Source organism: Danio aesculapii, chromosome 23 (assembly GCF_903798145.1).
Source record: "Danio aesculapii chromosome 23, fDanAes4.1, whole genome shotgun sequence".
NCBI lineage: Eukaryota > Metazoa > Chordata > Actinopteri > Cypriniformes > Danionidae > Danio > Danio aesculapii.
This window is the reverse complement of record NC_079457.1, coordinates 36,924,685-36,943,547: the sequence shown is the minus strand read 5'-3', so window position 1 is coordinate 36,943,547 and position 18,863 is coordinate 36,924,685. Positions and strand designations below refer to the sequence as shown.

At 34.1% G+C, this 18,863-nt stretch overlaps 1 protein-coding gene across 1 annotated transcript; it reads right to left on the bottom strand.

The window, feature by feature from the left end:
• Window positions 1–5,683: 5,683 nt before the first annotated feature.
• gata5 (GATA binding protein 5) lies at window positions 5,684–18,653 on the bottom strand. The gene is made up of 7 exons (XM_056450025.1): window positions 18,398–18,653; window positions 17,195–17,846; window positions 14,990–15,159; window positions 12,612–12,740; window positions 11,099–11,183; window positions 10,627–10,754; window positions 5,684–7,391 (listed from the first exon to the last, which is right to left on the bottom strand). The coding sequence occupies exons 2-7, from the start codon at window positions 17,712–17,714 to the stop codon at window positions 7,272–7,274; spliced, it is 1,152 nt and encodes a 383-aa protein (XP_056306000.1). The 5' UTR covers window positions 17,715–17,846; window positions 18,398–18,653; the 3' UTR covers window positions 5,684–7,271.
• Between the last annotated feature and the right edge of the window lie 210 nt (window positions 18,654–18,863).

The window sequence follows — 18,863 nt, the reverse complement described above, 5'->3', positions numbered from 1 at the left end:
TCAGTGAATAATGGATCATAACAGAACAGCAAATTATTAGATCAGATCATGCGACAGCAAAGACTAGTCTATAGCAAATTCATCTCTGAATCACATGAATAAATAATCTACAAAAACAGCTATTTCTAACATATAAAGTTGAAGTCAGAATTATTAGCCACCCTTTTATTTTTATTTTTTTAATGAAATATTTCCCAAATTATATTTAACAGAGCAAGGGAATTTTACAGTATGTCTGATAATATTTTTTCTTTTGGAGAAAGTCTTATTTGTTTTATTTCGGCTAGAATAAAAGCAGTTTTTCATTTTTTAAAACCCTTTTTAAGGTCAATATTATTAGCCCCTTTAAGCTATTTTTTTTCGGTTGACTGCAGAACAAACCATGTTGTACAATAACTTGCCTAATTACCCTAACCTGCCTAATTTACCTAATTAACATAGTTAAGCCTTTAAATGTCACTTTAAGCTGTATCTTGAGAAATATCTAGTCAAATATTATTTACTGTCATCATGACAAAGATAAAATAAATCAGTTATTAGAGATGAGTTATTAAAACTATTATGTTTAAAATGTGTTGAAAAAATCTCTCCATTAAACAAAAATTGGGGACAAAAAAACAGGGGGGCTAATAATTCTGACTTCAACTGTATATTGAACTTTTAATCAAATAAAATGCAGCCTTGGTGAACATAAGAGAGTTCTTCAAAACGATACAAATAATTCCTGATGCCAAGCTTTTGACAGGTGATGTAAGCTAGATGCTTCATTGGATCAAAACTTGCTGATATTGCTGCATTATTGTTAATTCTCTCTGGTTTTTCTAGCCGCAGCGTCTCTTTCTCCCCAACTTGGCTTGTTCCCTGGCTCAGGTCTTATAGTGGGGTTATATAAGAGCACAGTGCAGTTTTAGTGCGTTCTGGCACATCTGCTATCCGAATACTCATTCTGAGGAAATCCCCATCACAAATTGCCCTAAAACATACAGTCTTACACAAATGTACATGTAAAGTGAATGAGGGTGTTAAGAAGAAAAGAAAAACCTTCATTTGATGCATTCATTTTCAATGATTCACAGAGCAGTTGCTATATTTCTAAGAATATAATTGACCTCATATAACACTGAGGTTTATGATACACTGTAGACAATTAATTTGATCTTGCATAATATTTGGTGATCGTGATGTGAGCGCTCATGGAAAGTAATGTGGGTGTTTGTGAAAAAAATACATATATATTATATTTAGGGTCTTCTGTAAATATGTGCAGATCTAATAACATCTGATACATTTACTAGAGAAGCCAAATTGCAGATTTTGAAAACCGGCAAATGCTTACAATAAAGGGGAAAAGTTGGCATGTAAAAGCAACAACAAGGTTTTGAGATTACAAAGGTTAATATCAATATATAAGATATAAAATTTATTTAAAAAGAAAATAATGATTTAAAAAATCTGAATAGTATTGTTTTAATGTATTTCACATTACAAAATTATGTATATTAAAATTACAACATTTTGAATAACAGATATTCTTCAAAAATATATGTCTTTTTTGTAAAACAAGAAAGTTCTGAAATATTAAAGCAATATGTTGCATAAGTATCTATTTAAAATAAAGTCTGTACTGTAAAACAGATCAAATCCTGACAGAAAATTATCTGTATATTTTCCATTTTTCATTACAGATGACTCTTGAATAATATATCGTCACCAATTATAAGGTTTTTGAGATATTGAGTTTCAAAGTTTTTGCATTCCATATCAAACAGTATGTGTGTAACATTTGTTTTTTTAAATAAAAAAGGTCTTAAAATGTTAACAACTTATAAAAAACATCCCATAATGTAAATAAGATGTCATTTAATAAGAATATGTCAATAACTCATTTTTGACCAAAAATGTCAGATAGAACCTTAGAATTCTAAGGTGACGATATGGTCTTGGTAAACAACAGTATTGACTGATTGATTGATAAACTGTAAATGAAACATTAAATAATAAAATGCCAAACCTGATATATAGTGTGGGTTTTATATAACCTTCTACCATATTTATTTCCTATGAATCAATGAAGGCTTTCCAGAATTCCTCAGATTATATTCTTTGATCTTTTTTTTTTTTGTTAGAATATTTGGTTACGGATACAGTCACAAATGTGTACAGCCATAATAAATCACCTTGTCACACATACATATGCACAGTCACAAAGCAGCAATCCTTCATCTGAGTCCACTGTTACCCAGAAGGATAAATTGTCACCCCCTCCATAACTTCCTTCATGGTCAAAACCGCTCTACAATATCCTGTTTTCTACCGCAGGATAGAGAGCGCAAAGCCAGAGAAAATGAATGAAGGAGGTTGACCCTGGGAAAAATCTGTCTTTGCCTGTAAAACGCTCAACAGAAGATGTTAAAAGTAGGAAAATGAGATATCCATCTAAATGACTAATGGAGAGGAACAAAGAACAGAAACTGAGAGAGAAAAAAAAGCTGGAAATGACCTTAAACTCAGGTGTTTAACAAAATGAGAATGTGAAATATCATTGAATATATATCTAATAATGACTTCAATCAGCCATAAAAGCTTTATATTACTTTAAGAAATATTTAAAAAGTTCCATTTAATTCACAAACAATAGCGTTGTCACTTGTTTTACATAATCAAAACTGCTGGGTTCTATACAATGGTGTACGGTTGTCCAAACACAAATTGTTTAAGTAACATTAATCGTTTTTACAAATGAAAGTAGATGAAACAATTCAGTTTTCCCCCCAAAAAACCTAAGAATTGTGTTGTTTCAACTCATTTTAAATAGGTAGGCTGAACAAGCAACAAGTTATTTGTTAAGCCAGTATAGACACTTAAAAAATGATTGGCCTATTTGCTTGATAATTATTACCCTGCACTGTAAAAAGTTATTTGATCAATAATTCGACATGTTTTTTTATCATAACTTATTAAACTAAGTTAATCATGTTTCTAATAAAATTTTAAACACTGTAAAAAATGTTAGGTTCCACACAAATCCCCATGTTGTCTCAGGTTAACTTAATTGTTTTTTATAAATTTAAGTGGATTTAACATAAAACAATTAAATTGTCCACCCCAAAAAAATCTCAAGAATTTTGTTGATTCAGATTATTTTACATAAAATTTGTAGTTTAAACAAGCAGCAAAATAATTTGAGAGAAGTTATACAAGTCTGTTTAATGTAATTTAAATTAAAATGACTCAAAATTATTCAAATAAAAAATTTAAAGTAACAATGTCATGTGTTTACAGTGTGCTGGTTTCGATCATTCAAATTATTGTACACTCTAAAATATGATTTTTGCTTCTTGTTCAAACTACAATTTAAAATGAGCTGAAACAAAACAATTCTGGACATTTTTGGGGGAAACAATTGTTTTATGCTCAATCTACTTAAATTAGTTACGCTAACTTAATGGATTTGTGTTGGCACAACTTTTTATTAAAATGAGCTGAATTCACGCAATTCTTGTGGTTTTTTGGGTGGACAACTTAATTGTTGTATGTTCAATCCACTTAAATTAGTAAAAACAATTGGTTAATAACTTAATCAATTTGTGTTGGGACAACATAAAGGAATTGTGTGGAACCCATCATTATTTACACTGTGGTTTTGTAAAAACTGACGCGACGTGAAGTTTTTTTTGTTACTTTAACTTATTTTAGCAAGTTAAACAGGTTTTAACTATATGTTTTTGTTATAAAACTTAAATGTTTTAATTAGTTTTACTGAAGTTGAGATGACTAGAAAAGTTAAAACTTTAAACTTGATTCAACAAAAGCAAAAGTGTATTAAGCATGCTCACCATATAAATCAGTAATACCTCATTTCAGAAGAGATTATTATTCATACAGGAGAGTTGTGTGGTCATAATGATGGCATGGGCATCATCTAAAAAAAAAGCCTGTGAGTAAAATATTGCTTATAAAGCACTATAATGAGGCTGAGGTTATGAACCTGATGCAACAGTTTCTTGACCCTGCACCTCATCACCTGGCCAACAAACAGATATCGTAAGCTAATTTGGCCAATAGCAATAAAGGTGGATGGTGGTGCCTCTCTGTCGCCATGAGGCTGTAAAGCGGGTGGGCTTCATGCTGACGCGCCCGCCAAGAGCCAACATGTTCAAGCCCAACCCAAATCTTCAGCGCCATAAAGCCAAGCTGGAAGGCAACCTTTGATCGCCAACACTCTCCAGAGAGAGGTACACGCAGACACCGAGAGTCATTCACGCTTACACCTCTGAGCATACAGCTTACACAAAACAACTATATAAAGCCATAAACATCAAAGTGTTCGTATGCTATTCCTATATGGCCTACATTGTGGCAGTTCAGAGGCTTTAAAAATTAACAAGCTACCTTTGAAAACAAAAGAACACGACTAAAGTCTGTTTTTTTGGGGGGAGGGAGTAGGCACAAAAATGCACATATTCATGGAGAAAATCAAGTCAAGTAATGTGTCATATTATGTTTCAACTTTAAATTTACACTAACAAAAAAGTTTTATCGTAAATAATAGTAATAAAGTAACGCAATAAACATATATAGTCAGAAAACTTAAGGGGTTTGCACACCAGAAGCGCTGCTTGGCGACGTGTAGCGTAGCGTCATGCATTTTAGAATTCTAAACATTGGTTTCTATCAGGGTACACACACCGGCACAGCAAGTTGCTGGGTGTTTGCGATGCCCAGCCATGACTCAGGACACTGTTCATATTTCTGCCTTGCCACAGAGTGCCATCTGAATATTTTCATATTAAATAACCTTCGAATGTGCGCATCTGGTGTGCGATACTTCCAACTGTCATGTGCGCATCGTATCACGACGCCGAGCAACACATCCGGTGTGCGACTCGCTTTACTGTTAGCCAGATTTTTTTTCTTTAGCTTAGCATTTTTGTCAAATTATTGTTTTTTACACATTTTCATTTTTTTCAGTAAAATCAACATTGTTTACAGTGTAAAGCGGAGATCAAAATGTTGAGGTCTTAGTATTATTTAAAGTTAAAGAGTGGAAAAAACTACAAAAAACAAATCTTAAAAAAAAATAAATAAATTACTCAGACAGCAGGTTGTCCAAAGGAAGACCAAATAGATGAGCGTTTAAAATATGCTGTAAAAATTGCTGGGTTCCAAACAATTCCATCAAGTTAGCTTAATCATTTTTTACAAATTTAATTAGATTGAACATAAAACAATGAAGTTATCCCCCCAAAAAATAAAAGAATTGTGCTGTTTCAACTCATTTAAACAAGTAGTTAGAACAATCATTCTCAATTGATTTTTTTTTGAGTATAGCATCTGCCATCAGTTGTTCCAAATTTGTGATTTCTAGAATATTGCATCTTTACAATCTCATTAACTCATTCAAGTCCCCCCAAAACGCTGGTCGTCCACAAAAGAGAAATAGATGAGATGATAGGATAATGTGGAGAATATGGGCAATCTTTTCAACATTGCAATTGAAACTGCTCATCAATTGAGCTTAAAGATCTGTCACGCAGCATACAGTGTCTTGAAGATAAAGAGAGTTAGGACTGAAAGCCCTGTAGTGATCAAACCTTCATCAGCAAAAAAAAAAAATCATTAGGCTAGACTAATCTTTGCTGAGGAGCATGTTGTGTGGACAGAAAACTGGTCCAAAGTTCACTTTAGTGATAAAAGCAAGTTTTGTTTATTTGGATCCGATGGGAAACATGATGTTGTTCGTCAAACTGGGAAAAGACCAAACACAATGTGTGTGCAGAAGTCTGGTTTGGGGAATTTCTTTTCTGTAGTAGCTGTGTTTCTTTTATTTGTGGTACAGATTTAGAAATATGTCTATGAATTCATATTTAAAAGTCACATACATGACTTTAAAGAGTTAGTTCAGCCAAAAATTGAGATTCTGTTATTAGTTATTTACCCATATGCAAATAATTTATAGATTTTTTAGATTAAATCGAAGAGCTCTCTGATCTTTCATAGAGAGCAAGTCTTAAGATGGTCAAAGTTCAGAAAAGAAACCAAAAACATTGTCAAAAAATTCAATGTCATTTCAATGGTTCAACTGTAATCATTCGAAACCAAAATCAGTTCTGGCCCACCAAAACATCCGTAAAAACAACTTTGTTTGACAATGTTTTCCACAAAATGCTGACTCTAATGACACAAAATTGTACACCTAATGACACCTCACCTTGATGACCTGATGTGGCAAAGAAGATATACTGTAGGTGAACAGACATACATTTTTTTTACTTTTTTTGTGTTTTTGGAGCTTCATATGATTACATTTGAACAATTTAAGTCACATGTAACATTTTGACAATGTTTTTGATTCCTTTTTCTGGACTTTGAACGTCTTGTGACCCTTACTGTCTACGGAAGACAAGAAATCTCTCGAATTTCATCTAAAATATCTTAATTTGTGACCAGAACATGAATGAATAATTATGAGTAATTAACAACAGAATTCACTTTTTGGGTGAACTAACCCTTAAACAGTTTAGATTTTCCTGGACAACTCAACAAGCGCAGACACAAAGTAGATGTCGGTCAGTTTTAAATGCAATAAAACGATATAATTCCAATATATATCAACAAAATACATCAAATAAATTTAGGTTAACATATTCTGACAAAAAACAAAACACAAAATTTCGAAACAATTAATATAAACGTGTCCCTTTTCAAAATCGGCTGAAAAGCGGCACGGGTCATTGCACTTCAGATCATCGGAGGAATACAATACAACATTGACAGAGTCTAGAATCAGCAAAGACAACAAGGAAACTTTTAAAAGGCCTCATCCAGGGAAAGTATGCGATCTCAAGTCATAACGACCATAAAGACGCATTCCCTGAAGGATAAGGAGAATTGTGGGAGAGAGACTTGTGTGCCTCCACCATTCTTATCTCAACATAAATAATGTATCTTAAAAGGTAATCATTAACAACTAAGCCATGAAATGTTCAGTAGCCATAAAAAGCATGTTTTTTGTCCTCCAGATCATTGGAACTCGGGAACTGTTACAGAGGTGCTACTTGTCGTCCACCATATTCTTAGTGAAATTGCATGAATTGGCCCTGACATCATAGATATGCCACCATAAATCAAGGAGGCAAAGTAGCACAAATTACAGTCAATGTCTTGCTTTCCTAAGCTCCGTCTGTCTACATTTGTGTAAAAGTCCTATTAGGTAGATTCAGTTAAAAGTCTTTTCTCCTGTGCTGGAGAGGTTCAGCGAAGGTCTCAGATCATGCTTGAGACAGAGCACACCAGGAGTTCTGTGGGGCGATCGACGTCGGGGTGTATGTGTAGTCTTCATATTTGATGTCCACATGGGCTGAACTGGCACTATCCAACTGTGTTGATACCTTAGAAAAAGCACAGAGAAATGCTGTCAGCTGACAATATATTATCTTTAACAGTGGTTGAATGATAACATACATTCTTCAGTGAAACACAACATAGGATTGACCTTTTTTTAAATAAGTTTTTTTTTAAATTCATGTATCCTTGTAATCTTTTTATCAAAGTAGCATCCCCTTCATTTTCAATGACATCTCTCTACTCTGATGATGGTGCGAAAATCTGTCAATCACAAAAGATCCACCAATAGCAAGCCACGACCATCTAATCAATTCACAATGGACCGAATCAAGTTCTGCACTTCATCTTATAAACCTTTAAAGGCAGATCTGTTGTGAACTATGAGAAAGTTAAATGAGTGTACATATTTTTGTTGAATCCATCTGTTCCCAATAATTCAACGTTTTTTTAATTAATAAAGAATTAGTACAGACAATGTACACATGACACTGTATAGAATATTCCACCAATCAGAGAGTAGCAGCAAGCAATGCACCAGCCAAAATAATGGGCCCCACCAGCTCCTATAATTACATAATATAGTTGGTCTCCCAGGGCCCTATGATACACTGTGCGCAATAAGGCACAAGATGTGTTTGGCGCGATTTATTGCTATTTTCATACCAGCGCAACCCTAAATTTCACGTTTTTGTGCCACGTTGTTTTAACGGCAAATGTATTTGAGCAACTTTGTGTACTCATGGGTGTTCCAGTCTAAAAAGAAGGTGTGTTAAGGCATATTGTTAGCACGTTGCTATTTTAAGGAACTGAAATAGATCGCGCCATTGACCAACTAAAAGTCCGGCGTAGAGCGAGTTAGTTATGCACTTAAGCAGGTGCATAGGAGTACACATTGCTTAATACACACAGGATGTACATCAATACACAAATATCTTTACATATAAATTTTTTTTTATTAAAATAATAATAAAAAAATTATAAAAACCAGTACCTCCATGTCTTCTTCATGCCTTCATGCCTTTTTTCAGTTCATTCATGACAATTTGCATTTGTATAATGTTATTATTATAACAATAGGACGTGTGTTTGGATATAACTCAGTTTTTTGACTACACTTCGTTATTATTGTTCATTTATTTGTTTGCTGGAAATTAGAACTGAATTTAGAAATAGTTTTGAAACATATTTTTGCACTTAAGAAACAAAATTAACTATATATAATGGATGTCTTCAGTGGAGTGCGTACAACACCCGTTTCCTTATATACGAAAGTAAAGGAGTAAAGTAAAGTGTAAAAGCAAAGTAAAGAGAAAGTAAAGAGGCCGAATGGAGGAGGCTCATTCTTTATCCTCGCACTGCAGATGGTCTGTTTACTTGCTTTCTCACTAGTGAAGCGTTCAGTTTTTCCACGTACAAAGTCCACCATAAAAATAGCAAATGTGTCATGCCTTGACGCAACTGACTCTTAAGGGCAATGGGAGATGAGTCTCTGATTGGTTTAATGTACGTTCTGATCAAAACACACTCATAACTCATTAAGAGAACAAGCACGTCCCTCTTAGACCATGCACCAGAGCGCAGAGCATATTTTCCATCCTTAAAATAGCAAGAGTGCCATGTGCTTTTGTGCCATGTGCTTTAGACTTTGCGCCTAGATCTTTAAAATAGAGCTCTCAGTGTGTTTGAAATAATTAAATATTGCAGAATTGATTGGATTGCACAATGAATTACAATTACAATAAATTGTAATTGTTTCCTCTTTTTAAAGCAATTAAGAACACAGTCTTATACTTTGTATACAATTTTCATATTCTTCTTTGTTTCAAAGTACTGTTTGTAATGTTGTGATTTTCTTCATAGCTGGTTTGCTTGATTTTTGACTTATAATGCTTGAACAAAGACTTTATAAAATCCTTACTGGGAAAAATACTTCCAGTGGGAAATACTTCCATAGAAATACTTGCATACTTCCCATCTAAAAACTGGATGGCACTAATGTATATATTAATCAGTGTTGAGTAGCGTTAGCTTAACTACATTTCTCAGTAGTGTGACGGTAGTATCGCTACTTTATAAATCCACTAGTTTTTCAGTAGCGAAGCTATTTTTTTAAGTCAAGTAGTGCAGTAGCGTCCACACAAGCTATATTTACCAATCGCAGATCAATAAGTGACAGCACCAACAACTAGCTGATGAAGGTAAATCCATATAATGGCGAGAATGACGATTTCTTCTTCTACCTGAAACTAAACTTTTTGGTGCGTTACTGCCACCTCTTGCTCTGGTTGGTGACGTCGCAAATCAATCATTGGCCTGACACAAGAAACTTGCTTGATGGAAAGACGACTGAGGGAGAGGAGTATACATATATATATAGTTTACTGTAGTAAAGGCTAAAGTATACTATGGTAATTACTATTATTTCATGATATTTATTAATGATACTACAATATGTAAGTTAGTGTAATTTAATGCTTATTCGTAAATATTTCCCTTTACTATACATCACTATAGTATTTTAAATGCGTAACACCTGGTTTTACTGGATTTTTTGTTTTTGCTGTTCTGTGTGGTATGTGGTTCTGTTTGGTACAGCATATTATTTACAGTAAATAACTGAACTGAACAAGTCTGCCTCATATGATTCATTGACAGTTTTATTGATCACTAAGATATGAATGATAACTTAAGTTGCTTCGATTTAAAAATGAAAATTGTAAAAATTGCTTAAATGTAGCTAAGCTACTTTTGCAAAGTATCTTTTAGCTTAGCTTGCTACATTTCCCAGGGTGTAGCTTTTAGTGTAGTTAAGCTACATTTTAAGTAGAGTAGCTAAAAGCTTAGCTCACTACATTTTTCAAGTAGCTTGCTTAACACTGATATTAATATATATGTATATGCATATCTGTATATTTGCCAACAGATGAAAGTTTTAAGATGTTTAAGGGTTCAGATTGTTTAACTGACAATTGTAGATTATTTATTTTTTCAAAGCATGCTTAACTTAAGTCTGGAAGTCTGGAATCAATCATTTAGCCCACTCATATTTAAAGAGATAGTTCAACCAAAAAATTTAAATGTCTTCACCATTTGCTCACACTCAGTTGGTTCTTCTACTGTTGAACACAAAACGAGATATTCTGTAGAATGACTTTTATAGTAGGACAATAGAAGACAATGTCTGCTGCTTTCAAACAATCTTCAAAATACCTTCTTGTGTGTACAACAGAAAAAAAAAATCCCTTTAAAAGTTGACAAGACGATCACAAGAGTACATACCTGTGTGACCGAGACAACAGTTTGGCCTGCATATGGAGAAGCTGCGATACTAGGTTCACTTTTTATTGTAGAGGCGTTTTCTGACACAGGCAGTGAAGTGGGAGACGTAGCGCCAGACACTGTTGACCCTGCCGACCAATAGAACAAAATGTGAATGACAGCCATAATAAAAGAACAGCAAACTCGACATGCTGGTTATTGCAAATGACAATTAATGGCGTCAAACATCCGTTCGTGTATGTGCCGGTGCCGCATGCACAACACATGTTCATTGAAAGCAGAAAAAAGAGCTGTTATTGCTCTCTCTTTCTCTCTTTTACTCCCTTTTCCCTCCCTTTTTCTCTCGCTCACCCCATATTTCTCTCCACACATTCTCTGACTCACTCACTCCCACACTTCCATTCAAATCACTCATGTCTGCTTTCGTCTCAAAATGAATGTCTCTTTCTAAAATGCTTTTGTCCACTCTTACCTGAGGATGATTTGGTTTTGGGCATCTTTGGTTTGCGTTTCCTTGTCTGAATGCTTTCTTTTTTCATTGCTAATGGTCTTGGCACCTAAAGCAAGAGAAATGGAAAAAATACTGTAATTATTAAAAATAACTGATTATTCAGTATTCAAATTAAAGTTACAAAAAAAAGAATAAAATTTGCTGGTGGGTCAATGAATATAAAGAGTAAACTTGCTTTCAATATAAGTATTCATAACTGGTTGTAAAATGTTTGGCATAATTATGCATTTTTAAATAATTTTTGCTCACCCCAGATTCATTTATTTGTTGATGAATACTGTAATATGTGAAATTTTGTGAAAAAGTATTACAGCTCAAAATATCTACAATGTACTTAAATAGATTTTTAATTTTTTTAATTTAATACTGTGATGGCGATGCTGATTTTTCATTATCATCACTCCAGTTTTTAGTGCCATGTGATTCTTTAGAAATCATTCTCATGTGATGATGAGGTGCTCAGTTATTATTGGTGCTAAATAATTAATAATGGTTCTTATTAGAATATGGTAAAAAACAAAAAACAAAAAAAAAACAGTATATTGTATTTAACCTTTTTTTGTGGAGGCCTGGACAACATTTAGAGCATTCTTATATTAATACAAAGTTCAAAGAACATTATTAACTGTAAGCAGAAATATTCTGTAACATTATCAATTTATATCAATTTAAATCAATTAATGTGTTCATATTGAATAAAAATTATTAATTTATTGGTTTTAAAATATCCCTAAAATAGTATGATTAAAAAAAACCTAATTATTATCTAATTATTATTATTGTTGTTGTTGCTGTTGTTGTTGTAATTATTATTATTATTAATATTAACAATAATAGTTCAATTTATGTTAATTTCTATAGCACTTTTACAATGTAGATTGTGTCAAAGCAGCTTAATATAGAAATTCTTGTACATTGAAACTGTGTCAGTCCAGTGTTCAGCGTTGAAGTTCGGTTTAGTTGTTATTATTATTACTCCTATATTATTATTATTATTTTTATTAATAATATTAATAATAATAAACATTTTTCAGTGTATTTTTTAAGTGTTTTTGAGAAGCAAATCAATATCATGTGACACTGAGGACAAGCATGATGATGCAGAAAATTCAGCTTTGCAGCAATGGTAAACATAAAAGACTTCTTTCAAAAACCACAATAATTACAACTTTATAAAAGCTAGTGCAGATTTAATTTATCTTCTTGTGAGTCATTTTGTCAGCTTTGAGAAGAGCTAGTTTACAGAACAAAGCTTATTTAAGCAACTCCCCTTCCTCTCTCCATTCTCATTCTTTTCCGATAAAATATACCTATGACCTCTGCATCACGTGGACTACAGACTTGCGCACAGACACACACACACGCACGCACACACGCACACACACACACACACATGCACACACACTTATTTACACCAAGCAACCTCTCAAAATCCTTGGGTACCACAAGAATACAGACAAAACCCTGTTCTTACCCCATGAAGCTTCATGTAGAGTCCACATGCATTGCAGACTGGCTCCCCCTCTGCGTTTCTCCTCCACAGTGTTGTCGTGCTAGTATGACAGTTAGTGCAACACAGACCTGCTCGTCGTGACGTGCTTTGCTGCAGACAGGAACAGACAGAAGTTTGAGAGGTGATTAATTTGAAAGAATTTTACAAAGCTGAAAGGATTTTGAGACAGCAAATTAAATAAAGATATTAAATAGAAGAAAATAAGGACATGCCAAACATTGATTTAAAAAATAGATATTTGAAAAATAAAAAGTGTTAAAGAATTGTAACATGACAACAAAGTCAATGAAGTAATTTAATTATGTTTTATTAAATTATGTTGGTATAAAATATAATGCAGAGATTAATGTAATGTTAAGGTATTTTGTTTAAAATTAAAGTAATAGTTTTAAAAACAAAAAGTAAAGGATCATAACTCTGTGACCAGAACTGTGTATTCCAGTTATTTAACACATGCAAGATTAATTTGACAGGCAAATAATATCAATAATCTTCTAGACCAAGAATGAACCTTCTCAGCTCACATGCACCATAAATTGGTGCTTGTTTTGAGTTTTTCGCTGCTTAGGCTAAAAACAGACCGACCCAAGGACAAGGTCATGAAGGCAAAAATGAAAACAGAAAGAGAGAGAGAGAGAGAGAGAGAGAGAGAGAGAGAGAGAGAGAGAGAGAGAGAGAGAGAGAGAGAGCGAGAGACTCATGGGAAATTGAACAGCAGTTAAGGTTTTGCGCAACTTCTGTCTTTATGTCCTTCCAAAGAAATGGCCATCAAATTTAAAATCAACCCACTAACATGAGTATAAATATGCAGATTTATTTAATTTTTTTAGACTATTTTGTTTGTAAGCATTATTTTATAATAAAAATCAACAATTTTTAACCAGGGCCTACTTTAATAGAGAGATTAGATGCTTGGAGAGCCATCCCCTTAACTTAATTGACTTAGTTATTGACATCTACAGGAACAAAGACAATAGGAGACTTGTTTCAAAATTGTATTCTGCCATCCAATCCACCAAGGAAGATTCAACAAATGACATCAGACTAAAATGGGAGAGAGAATCCAACCTAGTTATCTCAAGGGAAGATTGGTTGAATATCTGTTCAGTGCAGGCCACCTCTTCCAGCTCTGGTATGTGGAGAGATTTCTGCTGGAGGAATCTTACCAGATACTTTATAACCCCCAAGTTAACATGCATGCAAACACGGGAGAAGGACAGGGGACAGTGCTGGAGGAAATGTGGAGAAGACTTGGCAAACCACTTTCACATATTTTGGAGTTGCCCAGCCATTCAGTCATAACTGGCAGGACGTAATGCAAGTAATACGAAATATTTTTGGTGATGATGTGGATTTTTCTTTTACAACAATTTATCTGGGAAATATTGCAGCCAACTTAATGGTAAAAGACAAGTATTTATTAAAAATACTCCTAGCAACCAGTAAGAAAACTGTGACTCGAAAGTGGCTACAACTGGAACCCCCTACAAAATCTGAATGGTTGGATATCATATCTAATGTTCAAAATATGGAGAGGATGACTTTTTCTTTAAAACTACAAATGGACAAATACCTACAATATTGGGAGAAATGGATTGTACTTATACCTTTACAAAGTGTAATCTGATTTCTATATGTATTTGTTAATGTAACCTGTAAGGAAATATGCGACCAGTCAACTGTTCATTTAAGTTCCGGTGTTTTATTGTACTACTTATTTTATTTATTATTATTATTTATTTATTTATTTATTTATTTTTAAATCTATTATATTTATCTTTTTTCCTTGTTTTTTCTTTAAAAAAAGAGAAATAAAAATAAAGTATAAAAAAAATCAACAATTTGCAAACAAGGTTGGAAACATTAAGGAATTTTGCACATTGTAATAAATTTGTCACTGCTTTATTTATTTTCTTTAAGTTGAATTGAATTCAGTTTACAAGTTATTAAAACTTAAATAAATTAAAATGACTTACAACATAAAGTTAAAAAATTGTATAACTAAATTTTTTTTTGAAAACTGATCAACGTATTAAAATAAGTTAAAGTAAAAAAAATATGTTGTCATGACTTTTAGATCATACATATTTTTTACAGTCTATTATTTCTAAGCTCCTAATAAATATACTTTTATCCTATTACTAATAATTCACAACGAGAAACAATAATTTCCCATTGTCATGGAATCTAAATAGTATTAACAGTAATAACACTCCTATGACTAAATCAATGTGATTATATTAAGTCCCTTCATTTATTATGGCTATGGTTTAAACAGAACAAGGTCATGTAAAGACTAAGTTTTTTTAAAACACAATAATCAACAGCTGTGCATTTACCAGGCGTTTCTGTGGTTTGATGAGAGGTCGATTGATGCCGTTCATCTTGTGGTAAAGGCCGCACGCGTTGCACAGGTAGTGTCCGGTTCCGTCTCTCCTCCACAGCGGCGTTGAGATGGAGCCGCAGTTCACACACTCGCGCCCTTCACACGGCAGGTCATCCAGCATGTCTGAAAGCAGACACGGAGAGTTTTTCATTAATTTCCCAAGGTTTTCTTTTGAGCTTGAGGTGATTTATGAGAGGACAGTGTTGGATAAAATCATAAAATACTGCGCAGAATATTTTAAGTTCGAAAGACGGGAGCGATGCGTAAAGAGATATTTTCAAAGTGTGATTTGTAAATTAGCATTGATTATTACTCTGAAAAGCCAAATGTGAATAACCTCAAATGTAGCCTGTACTCGAATGTGTACTCGAATGTTTCGCATAAAATATCTGGAGAATTAAACTAATTAGACATATTTGAAAAGGCCTATTTTTTTTTAATATGAAAGCCTAGTCGCCATTTGCAGTTTTAAGACATTATAATAACTAAAAAAAGGTCGTGTACGATTTTAAACACTCTATTCCACTGATGTGCCATATAAATACTAAATTCTAAATATTTTGATACTTTCAAAATTGTTTAAACATTGAAGTCCTTCAAAGAAATTTCATTATATTAACATTTAATTGAAGAGGTGAAGAGAGAGATGACGCAAACGAAAATCTAAATATTCAGTATGAATAATATTTAAATATAGCGCCTCTTTAATATTATTCTCATTCATATATTTTATCCAATCACGTTTGTGATAAAAATTATTTAAACAACGGGTAGGCTTATAGGCTAGGCTATATGTTTATATTCGGTTCAATTCAAAGTGCTAACATCTTCCAAGACTTTAACGAAAAGATGGGATTTTTTTTTTTTGGCCTATGTATTTATGGAAACCTATATGCATGTAGCCTAAAGCATTGGAAGAACTCAGCATTTGAATTGATCCACATAGACAAAACAGGCCTGTTGTTTCACTGAGTATCAGCGGTATATGGAATGTGACAAACAGAATGAAAAATAGATTAATACGAGCATAACCAGGGTCACTGGAGTGTCTATTAGGCGACTGACTAGGCACGAGAGCTTCAGGCGAGCGGAATGTCAATGGGGCTCTTATCAGTGTTAAAGATCCAGGGGTCACCGATCAATCAAGATACTGACACGTGACGCCCTCCAACAATTTATTTCAAATAAGATGCGTGGATTCATAATCTATTTTTAATAGATTTAGTGTCCTCTCAAACCCTCTGTATTTGTGAGTGTTTCTGGTGGACTGCTATAATAATCTGGAATAAAAGCTATCAATATTTTCATAACGAAACATCAGAAACATGCAACTGCTAAATTTCAAACGCTCAAGTCTTATGTAAGCCCGAATAAATCGTCCAGAGTTGTAGAAAGATATGTGACATTTTATAGACTATCAAAGAAAATGTGTCCGCCTAAAGCACTAAACTTCAAAGCCTACGGCCGCTAAATGTGTATCTGGCTGTAATGGTCTGTTTAGAAAAGTTTGATCAAGGTGACAGTAGCTTGGATAGTTCTCACAATTATGAGGTGCGCACGGGCCCCTTTCATCAACGTGGACAGACAATAGTTGAGAATTAAATTAACATTTAAATTAAAGTGATTGCATTGCTCCATTAAAGGATGTGTATTAGTGCAATAAGATCAAGTTTTGTTTTGATTAGGTTTTGCAAAGTGCCCGAGTACCCTTACTGGTATTCTAGCCCCTTCTAAGTCTAACATAAACACTTAAGAAAAGCAATAAATAACCTTTAAAACCGCAGCAATAAATTGTAAGATCACAGCATCAAACGAACCCCCCTCCATTCCAACCATTTTTGCCTGCTGACTTGAAAGATGAATTTTAAACTATTGCCAAACTATCCAACTGCCATTTAGTAGTATTAAATTTAACACAGGACGAAATTATTTCAAGTGCGTTAAACAAAACGATGCATATATATTTATATATATTTATTTATTTATATATATATATATATATATATATATATATATATATATATATATATATATATATATATATATATATATATATATAGCCAACCATCGTCAATATTTTAGAGTAGGTTAAATTTTTTCATATCCAGACAAAAAAAAAAAAAAACGTGAGAAGGCGAAAACATGGTAAGGTTTTTACCTATACTGGACCTCCTTCCCGGTAGTGTTCCCTGGCGTCCCTGAAGACCGATCATGCCGCCATCAAAGGGTCCAGGCGTCCATGAGGTTGCCATCTCCGGGCTCATGTAGGCCGCGTACGGGCTGGAGTAAGAGCCACCGACGGAGCGCACCAGGGCACTTCCATATTGATCCGCACGGCCGCCGTTACTCAACACTAGCGGGTTCTGGTACGCGGCGTCTCGGCCGGTGCTGCTGCTCATCGGCGGACTGTGCGAATAAGAAAAACCGGGCGGCGGATGAGGGCTACCAGGATTGAACGAAGAATTCTCTGTGCCAGTCTGTGGCCAGGCGTGGTGACTGCTGATCCCATGGGCTTGGTGGCTGGACTCGCAAGTCTGTAGGTAGGGCAAGGTCTGGAGCATCGCTGGTACACGAGTGGTGGGTACATACACAGGTGAGCTGGCAGACGGATGGATGTAGTTCCCAGAATCGTGTGCGTAGGGGGACGGGTTGGAAGATAAAGCCAGGCTCGAATACATGATATATCCAGTTAATAAGCTAGATTTCGAAATCTCAAAATTCGCCCAGATTGTAGTTAAAAACCTTGTTAACGTCCAAAATCTCCAATGCAATGGTTTTCTGATCAGCGCCACAGAGAACGGAATTCTTTCCTGATGACAAACCAAAAATCAAATTATTTTCTCAATATCAGATTGGCATTTTACAAGTAATGATAATAAACAATACAGTATAATAGTAGTTCTGATTGATTAATAACAACTGAACAAAACACAAATTATTTTAACACATTGACAATTTCCTAACTACGTCTTTATATGCTAATTATCAATTCGAACCATTATTAAAATCTAAAGAAATAGTTTGAGTGATTTGGCTAAAGTCAATTTGGACAAGCCATTATTATTATTATTATTATTATTTTGTTTTGTTATCTTTGTATTTGTGTTTAATAGACTAAAATGACATTAATTACTCTCCATATCTTTACGGACGAGATATAAATAATTATCAGCAGCGGTTTTAGATATCTTGGGAAAACTCTATCCCAAATCCATTAAATCATCGGCGGGAATCAGGCTGCATTGTAATCTCTTAACATCTATATTTTATCATCAAAAACGCAGATTACATAAAAACGTTGATAGCTTTAAGCAAAGGGCTTATACAGTTTCATCCAAGAGCTCTCGTTGCATTATCTCACCAGATAAGGATGGTTGGTGATAAAGTCGGGAACCCTCTTTTCCAAGTGACTTGATTGAATATCGCCGTCGAAGTTCCCAGTATCTTCTTTCTTCCTGATTTTAGCCCAGAATTCAGACTTTAGCGAAAATAAGCGACAGTCGAAAAACTTGTAGTTGTCCTCTCCGCGTTTGGACTTGTCACCGAGGCTTGTCTGTATCCGGAGATAACTGCTGCTGCTCCAGATAATGCCTAATTTAACTGTTCTCTGATTTGCTCTCTACTTTACTGCGAGTTATTTGTAAGAGCAGAACCACGTGACGCACTCCAAAGGTAGGACCCATGGAGGAGGAGAAGAATGAGGGGATAATCTAGATGGTGTGCTGCGGAGGAGGGGTGTGCTTCTACCTGTGAGATCTATATTTGCTGAGTCCACTGTATTTTAAACTGTCTTTCTTAGTCGATGAAAGTTAACTTTTGAAGGACTT